Source organism: Pyrus communis, chromosome 15 (assembly GCF_041283825.1).
Source record: "Pyrus communis isolate YQ-2024b chromosome 15, ASM4128382v1, whole genome shotgun sequence".
Taxonomy (NCBI): Eukaryota; Viridiplantae; Streptophyta; class Magnoliopsida; order Rosales; family Rosaceae; genus Pyrus; species Pyrus communis.
The window spans coordinates 38,817,858-38,826,854 of record NC_142579.1 but is presented as its reverse complement, the minus strand read 5'-3'; the positions used below and the strand labels follow the sequence as shown (position 1 = coordinate 38,826,854).

Below are 8,997 nucleotides of genomic sequence, written 5' to 3'. Positions count from 1 at the left end.
CAAGATAGCTAGGTTATAAGTATCAATGGAAATGAACATTAAGTACTCAACCACCACCAATGGGAACTTATCTCAAAACGCTCAAGAAATTAAGACAGCACACGCACTTGACTGCTAAGAACCGGGTCATCCTTTTCTTTTAGGCACTGAAAAGTCACTATTCTGGTACTTAGCACACCAAATTTGACCAAGCACCTACGTATAAGTTTCTGAACCGAGCAAGCATGTTTTAATATTTTTTCCATACGAGTTCAGAAGGAAACCCCCCAAAACGCCATGAATTCTCACATTGCCGTAACATTATTATCTGTTCTTGCATGCATTTTCCTGAGTGTAGACTCAGCATTTACTCCAAGCAATGTCACAGACAAGGAGGCCTTGATATCATTCCAATCAACGGCCAATCTCCCTCCATTTTTCTGGAACCAAAGCTCATCCCCCTGCACCAACTGGACCGGAGTTGCTTGCAACAGAATCGGTGGGACTCAAAGGGTTGTTTCTCTCGATCTTTCCGGCTTCAGACTCACTGGCTCCATAAGCCACCATGTTGGGAGCTTGACAGAGCTTCAAGTCTTGAACTTGGCGCGCAACAATCTCAGCGGTCCAATCCCGCCATCCATAAGCAACCTGTCTTCCACCCTCACAAGTTTGAATCTTGGCACGAACAGCCTCACCGGTATAATCCCAATGGAATTAGGTTTTCTTCGTAAGCTTAAAGAACTTGATCTTGCCGGCAACCAACTCACCGGCACTGTTGCCTTGTCCATATACAACATCTCTTCGCTAGTTCGCTTCACCGTTGCTTCAAACCAACTCTGGGGTGAAATTCCAAGCAACATTGGCGTCACGCTGCCAAACCTTCTCTACTTCAGAAATTGTTTCAATCTGTTTACAGGGAAAATTCCAGCGTCCTTGCACAACATTACAAGGATTCGAGAGCTCCGACTGTCCAACAATTTCCATGACGGTTCGGTTCCACCAGGCCTCGGAAATCTTCCCTTCCTTGAAATGTACAACATTGGTTTCAATCGGATCGTTAGCTATGGTGACAATGGTCTTAATTTGATTACTTCTTTGACAAACAGCAGTCGCTTAAGTTGGCTTGCAATTGACGAAAATCGGTTGGAAGGCCTAATTCCAGAGTCCATTGGCAACCTCTCCAAGGTTCTTTCGAAATTGTACATGGGAGGGAATCGAATTTATGGTAACATACCTGCCTCAATTAGTCAACTCAGTAGCTTAACTTTGCTAAATGTGAACTACAATTCAATTTCTGGTGAAATCCCATCAGAAATTGGGCAGCTGAAAGAGTTGCAAGTGCTTGGGTTAGCAAGAAACAAATTATCTGGCACAATTCCTAACTCCTTAGGTAATATCATGAAATTGAATCACGTTAATTTATCTGGAAATTACTTGGTTGGCAATATACCCCTTGCATTTTCAAACTTTCAGAAATTGCTTTCCATGGACTTATCCGACAATTCGCTCAACGGAAGCATTTCCGGAGAAATATTTCTAAACCTTCCTAGTTTGAGCACAATTTTGAATTTGTCTAACAACCTTCTAAGTGGACCTTTGCCTGAAGAAATTGGAGTACTAGCAAGTGTTGTCACTATAGACCTCTCCAACAACGGCTTATCGGGATCAATTCCCAGCTCAGTCGGAAAATGTACAAGCTTGGAGAGATTGTTCATTGCAAGAAACAACCTCTCCGGTCCTCTTCCAAATTCTCTAGCTGAAATCAGAGGTCTTGAGATTTTAGACCTCTCCTCGAACAAGCTTTCTGGTTTTATTCCTGATAAACTTCAAGAACTACAGGTCCTTAGCTTCTTGAACCTCTCATTTAACAGCTTAGAGGGAGTAATTCCTAATGGTGGAGTGTTTGTTAGAAATATCTCAAGTGTATATCTAGAAGGAAACTGGAAACTTTGCCGAGATTGGCCATGTGTGAAGAGTGGTGGTCAGAGGAGAAAAGTACTGGTTTTAGTTCTTATCATAACATCTGTTCTGGCAGCATTGGTAGGCATTGTGGTAATTGCCTGGTTGCTTTATGTTAGGAAAAGAAAAGGCTTAGGCTGCAAAACAACAATTAGAGAAACTTCTCCTGATTTATTAATAAAAGGGCAACATCAATTGGTCACATACGAAGAGCTCCGCAGCGCAACTGGGAATTTCAACCCGGAAAATTTGGTTGGAAGTGGGAGCTTTGGGACTGTATACAGAGGGCTTTTAAGACAAGGGACTGAAGTTGCAGTGAAGGTGCTTGATATAAAAATGACAGGATCTCGGAAGAGTTTTTTGGCAGAATGTGAGGCGTTGAGGAACGTGAGGCACCGCAATCTTGTTAAGTTGATCACTTCGTGCTCGAGGGTGGATTTTAAAAACATGGAGTTTCTGGCCTTGGTTTATGAGTATTTGAGTAATGGGAGCTTGGAAGATTGGATTAAGGGCAAGAAAAAGAATGCAGATGGAGATGGATTGAACATTTTGGAGAGACTCAACGTGGCCATTGATGTGGCGTGTGGATTAGATTATCTGCACCACGATTGCGAAGTTCCAGTTGTACATTGTGATTTAAAGCCGAGCAACATTCTTTTGGATGGAGACATGACAGCAAAGATTGGAGATTTCGGGCTGGCGAAGCTGCTCATGGAGAGAACAGAGATTACTCAACATTCTCTTAGCTCCACAAATGTTCTGAAGGGTTCTATAGGATACATACCACCAGGTTAGTACTAATTATTCTATTTCCTCACTTGCAGACAATTTTAGTTATGTTCAGTATGTTCCATAATTCATTGCCGTTATATTTTGCATATTGCGTTGATATATGGTCAATCTTTGTAACTTTAATGAATATTGTTAATGTATTGAGTATTGTAGATTGATACTCGGTATCAGTTACTTGCGGATTGTTTTAGCAAATGTGCTTGCTTTATAATTTTCTGACTTTGAGAATGAACACTACAATGTAGAGTATGGTTTTGGACAGAAACCATCGACAGCGGAAGATGCATACAGTTTCGGAGTGATGTTGCTGGAGATCTTCACCGGAAAAAGTCCAACCGACGAAAGTTTCACAGGAGACGAAAACCTCATCAGATGGGTGCAATCAGCCATCCCTCACAACATGATCAAAGTGCTAGACCCTGAGCTGCTAGACCTCATGCACTGCCTGCCTAATGAAGGGCCGTGTCTCACCCCAGCAGAAGAACATAATTGCCTGGTCTTAATTTTCGAAGTTGGACTCTCTTGCACTTGCGTTTCGCCTGACGGACGCAGTAGCTTGAGGGAGGCACTTTACAAACTAGAAACTGCAAGGCAAACCCTGTTCAATGTTGAGAGTGTCAACAGTCAAGCATTAACTTGAACAACAATTGCACATTCATGAATATGTTAACAGCGAAAATCTTCCGAAAACACGAATCTCGCACTCTCGGAGGCTCGAATATATGAGGGTGGTTTTCATATTGCTGTAAATGACACACCCAAACCAATAGTTAAGGCTGGTATGTATAAAACATTTTGTTTTCGGTATTTGGATTTGTAAGGACGATGATGAGAAGAATAATATATTGCTTTTTTATGTTACCGTTAGATTTAGCCTTCTTTTTTCATTCTACCATGTTTGGACGTCGATAGAGTCAAAAATAAAAATTTTGAATATAATAATAAGGAATTAGACAAACGTCTAAGATAAAAATGAAGAACCACTCAAATTTTAATTGAAGTCAAACAAAGTAAAAAAAAAAAAAAAAAGTTTGGGCTTAGGCCTTTTTCGATCAAAAGAATCAGTTGCACGTATCTTGTCTCGCTAAAGTGAAGGAAATCAATTTAGATGATCTACTAATTTACAATTTACAAAAAAAGAAATTCAAACTCAAATAAAATAAAATAATATAATTCTTTAATCAACTGATTTATACATATTTAAAATAAAAAAAAAAATTATTGTACTTATTTAGAAGAGTAGCAGCAGAAAGATAAAAATCAAAGTATCATTTTCAAATCATCCCGCCCCAAAATTTGTTTGCCCCAAAAGTGAATTATGAAAGTTTCAAAATTTGTTATCCAAATCAGACAAAAAAAAAAAGAATTGTTATTGTCACTCTAAAAATCTCATTATACATTCCAAATTTTATATATTTAGAAAAAAAATACACTTATGATGAATATAAAATAAAATTTTTGAAGTGACTAATACTTTTAAAAAAAAAATCCGGACCAGAAAAAACCCCAATTTCAGGTTCACAAAGCGCTCAAAATCAAAGTTTTGAATCCGGTTCATTGGAAAGTCACGTCACGTGCGTTTCCACAAATTTTAAATTCGACCAAACGAACACGACAAACCGCTCCAAAAATTACTGAAAAACACAAAATCAAACGCTCCAAATTCCCAAAGTCTCCAAAACCAAAAACAATTCGCATCAAATCAAACAGCGCGAAAAGAAGAAAATTTTGAGGCTCTTCAAACATGGCGCTCTCCCTATCTTTCTCTTCAAAGTCTTCAACTTCCTCTACAAATCCCCATCTCCTCCCTCACTCTCTCACACCTCCAACTCTCTCTCTCTCTCTCTCTGTCCAAGCTACAGCGAGTAAAGTCCAAAGCTCGGTACTCTGAGAGCAATGGCCTCTACCACTGTGGCGGAGCAAGTGAACTGCAGTCGCATCACCACTCGCTCGGCTGCCAAGAGGAGGGCGATGGCCACCTTGGTGGAGGAGAACCAGTTGGGTAATAAGAAGCGCGCGGTGCTTGGAGATGTTACGAATTTGGTTAACGTCGTCGTTTCGGGGAACTCCAAACGGGTTGAGCTGCAGAAGCCCCATTGTGTCACCGAGAAGGAAAAGAGGGCCGAGGCGGCGCGTGAGTTTGAGGATCCGCAGCTGTGTGGCCCGTACGCCTCCGACATTTATGCATATCTCCGTCGTATGGAGGTACAAAGATCCCACCTTTTCCCAAGTTTTTCGATTTCTTCATTCGATAAGTTGAACGGTGTTGGATTGTTCGATCGATCTTGACATTGGGTTAGGGTTTTGGGTTCCATTTTGATAATGGTGATTTGAATTTTGAAAAATTCTGCAACTTTTTGGGCTTATTCTCAATTGGGGTTCATGTTTTGTGAATTTGGGATTTACGGTTTGCCAATGAATGATGGGTTTTTGTTGTTTAGGCGGAGCCAAAGAGAAGGCCGTTGCCTGATTACATGGAGAAGGTTCAGAAGGATGCAAATGCCAATATGAGGGCAGTGCTTGTGGATTGGTTGGTGGAGGTTTCAGAGGAATACAAGCTCCTTCCGGAAACCCTTCATCTATCTGTTTCTTACATCGATAGATTTCTCTCGATGAATGTTGTCCACAAGCAGAAACTTCAGCTTCTGGGAGTTTCTTCGATCTTCATTGCCTCGTAAGCTTGCATATCTTTGGATCTGTTTGTGAGTTTGTCTGATTGGTTCTGTTTCTTTTGATCTGAAATTAATGATGCTTTTAACCGATAGGAAATATGAAGAGATTGATCCTCGCAACGTGGATGAGCTCTGTGACATAACTGAAAATACATACACAAAGGAAGAGGTATTTGATCTTTTACTTTGTGTTTTGTCTGTGATGATTGTCTCTTTTTACATCAGGATCTCAGGTAGATACATGTGCTTTATACTAAGAGTGATTTTTTGGTGGTTATAAAGGTGATCAAGATGGAGGCTGATATACTCAAATCCCTGAAGTTTGAAATGGGGAATCCAACTACTCGTACCTTCTTAAGGTAAGGATGAACCCGACGTTCAAAAGTCACTCTTTTTGGTATATTTAGTTGCTTCCCAAGCTTAAATGACCTTGGCTGAGTGTTTTTGTTCCTTTGGTGAGTTGTTTTACAGAAAATTCACAGATGTTGCTCAAGAGAGTTCCAAAGTAAGCTTTCCTTCTGCCCTCTAACATACATGTGGATTTGACAAGTTTATGGTCTCTTGTACTAACTGCTGGACTGTTTTGTGTGGTTTACAGACTCCCAATTTGCAGTTAGAGTTCTTGGTTGCCTACCTTGCGGAGCTGAGTTTGTTGGATTACAAACTTGTCAAATTCCTGCCTTCTTTGATAGCTGCATCAGCTGCTTTTCTGGCAAGATTTATGACTCGAACAAAAACACATCCTTGGGTAAGGATTTGATGAATTACTTATGCTGGCTTCCATAGTTCTATATGTATGAAAGCAATTACTAAGATGCATTCATTCCAGTGTCCAGCACTACAACAGTATACTGGATATAAAGCAGCTGATTTGAAAGAATGTGTTCTTGCCATACATGACATGTGCTTGGGAAGAAGAGCAAGAAATTTGAATGTTATTCAAGAGAAATACAAACAACCTAAGGTACTTATATCAGAAATATGTTTGACCTTTTCTTATTTTCTAAATTTCGGAGACAATGATTCTAATGGAGTTTTATTTTTCGAATGCAGTTCAAATGTGTGGCACATATTCCTTGCCCTCAAGAAATACCGGTTCATTTCTTTCAAGATCTGAAAGCATGAAGAATGATCTTTGAGGCAAGTGCTTGTCCAATGTGATAGGAAGATCTGGCTTTAAGTTGAATATGGCAAGCTCAATGAAAGGGTGGTAATGTGGCCAATTGCCATGCGGTGAGGATTGGGCATCAAGTTTGATGTGCTTTGGTTTTTCATGATTGGATGCTCACTTCGAAAAACCGTTACTCCCTGTTAGCACATGATTAAACTTCTTCATGTTGGACTTCAGACATGGTGGTTCTATACTTGCCATTCATTGGATCAACAGCGGATAAGCTTTGATGCAGGGTTATGGTCTAGCACTGAACCAAATTATCTGAAGCCAAGGGGACATTGCACTTAAGCGGACTGTCAACTTCCAACCAAATGTGGTGCAATGATGTGAACATGGGGACCTAATTGTGGCAAGCCAAGATTTTCGAGCCACAGGTGGAGCAATGTACATGAGCAAGAGCATTGCCCTTGTTAAACTGAAACAGCCACCCCTTGCCCTTTTCGTTGATGAAACTAATTTAATGATCTCCCAGTAACTGTAAATCTGTCTCTCTGCCTAGACCGAAACCAGCCGTATGTAAACCCTAGGTAGAATTTCATGGGTACACCTTTGTTCATGTAATAAGCTATGCAGTGTTCTGATGCAAATTTGAAGTTTGCTGGCTTGTGGTTAAGTTTGGCTGTAAATGAGAACAGAAAATCATGATCTCTTACTCAAGTATGTTTCCTCATAAATTGGCGAATTGGAAATTCCAAATTTTAATTACATTGTATATATGAAATTTTAATGAAAAATACATTCCAAATTTTTCTTCTCTTGTGCGTGATAGGGACTTGCTGTTAAGAGGCAAAACTAAGCGGCATCGTCGACCCCGTAAGCGACATTTTATTGGGTTGGGTTGTTGAAGGCGATGGTTGATTTTGCAATCCCGCTTAACTTCTATATGCCGGAGATGGGAGAGGGAGGTTTGGAGTAGTGCTTGAGTGGTGGCGCTGCACTGCATGTGGATACTATCTCGGTTGAATGGGTGTAGGAATTACAGAGTGTTTTTTGTAGCTGGGTGTAGAAAGAGTTTGGTTGGGTCTAAATAAAATTACCCAAAAAAATAAAAATAAATGTATTTAAAAAAAAAAAACCTTGCCATTTATTCGTTCCTCAAAATCCTATAAATTAAAAACATTGCGTCTGTGCATGAGTCGTACGTCAAAATCATTCTATTAGATGAGATTGCAAACACCTTTTTAATTATACAGAAATTCGGTGGACTAAACTAATTCCATTAACAAAAATTGATAAGGAACAACGAAAGTGGGATTTCTCAGCTCCATTCAATTTCATCCTCAGAAATTAGAGCCAATTTTTTATTTTTTATTTTCGGGTAAAAATGAATAAATTAAAGAAAAGCCTCATGTTGACCCTAAAAATTACAAAGCCTACGTGGCGCGTATGCCGAGTAACTAATGAGCTAACTACGTTATTCGGTTGATGCGGGGCATGCCAACTCATCGGCCGAGCTCCGCCGAGGAGTAAAATTTGTTGATGTTGCGTTGAGCGCGTTGCTGACTTCCTGAACTTGCGATTGCGGTCGAGGAAGGAACAAGTCTCGGCCTTCAGATTCTCGAGCTTGAAGACAAGGCTGCCAGTTCTGCAAAGTTCACGAATCGTTAGTGCCGGATTCGGTCACAGTGATTATATTCGTAAGAGTATAAGTACGTTGAATTGACATCAGACTATATGGACACAAGTACTCAAAGGAGACATATGTCTTGATGGTAAATGTGGTTCGGGTGTCAGAATGCCAAACTCTGAAACTCACTTGTGAGTATCTAATCATAAAATCACTCGGCGTTCAATATGACAAATGTCGTAACTCGTAACACCTTAATTCGCCGAGAAGGCTGATAAGATGACCTTTGCCAATAAGGATTCGAAAACCCTTCTCGACCGAGACTTGGATAGATAACCAGTCGCCCTCTGCGACAACAGTGCTATTTATCCAAACTGAAGATGTTCACCGGGTGCTGTTTATCCAAACTGAAGATGTTCACCGGTTGCCTTCACAGTGCTGTTTATCCAAACTGAAGATGTGTTGGCAGAAAAATAAAATAAAAAATCTCAAGATGTTTGAGAGGTTTGCGCAGGGTAATTTGTGTGTTGAATTGGAGGGTGTTTTTTCCCGCTACCATTGTATCTGTATTTATAGGACTAAAGTCCTTACTTTGCATGGTCAGATAATATTACAGAGTTTAATTGCAACTCTAATCCCTGAAGTTTATCCGCGTCAAAAGCCAAGCATATCCTCAGATTGTAGTTCGTGACTTCTAAAATAAAGCCTATCTAAGCTTCCACATCACACCGGAAAGGCTTCTGATCTCATAAAAAAACCCTCTATCAGAAGCCTTTTTAAAACCATTCGATCACTTCCATCACCATGCAAAAATAAAAACCTAGCCTACCTAGGTTTACTATGTCCATCATTAC

At 40.1% G+C, this 8,997-nt stretch overlaps 2 protein-coding genes across 2 annotated transcripts; both read left to right on the top strand.

The window, feature by feature from the left end:
• The first annotated feature begins 226 nt into the window (after positions 1 to 226).
• Positions 227 to 3,591, top strand: LOC137709853 (uncharacterized). The gene is made up of 2 exons (XM_068448837.2): positions 227 to 2,728; positions 2,976 to 3,591. The coding sequence occupies exons 1-2, from the start codon at positions 277 to 279 to the stop codon at positions 3,368 to 3,370; spliced, it is 2,847 nt and encodes a 948-aa protein (XP_068304938.1). The 5' UTR covers positions 227 to 276; the 3' UTR covers positions 3,371 to 3,591.
• Positions 3,592 to 4,390: 799 nt separating this feature from the next.
• Positions 4,391 to 7,321, top strand: LOC137712154 (putative cyclin-A3-1). The gene is made up of 8 exons (XM_068451284.2): positions 4,391 to 4,935; positions 5,172 to 5,404; positions 5,496 to 5,571; positions 5,685 to 5,761; positions 5,874 to 5,907; positions 6,001 to 6,150; positions 6,232 to 6,366; positions 6,456 to 7,321. The coding sequence occupies exons 1-8, from the start codon at positions 4,627 to 4,629 to the stop codon at positions 6,525 to 6,527; spliced, it is 1,086 nt and encodes a 361-aa protein (XP_068307385.1). The 5' UTR covers positions 4,391 to 4,626; the 3' UTR covers positions 6,528 to 7,321.
• The last annotated feature ends 1,676 nt before the right edge of the window (positions 7,322 to 8,997 follow it).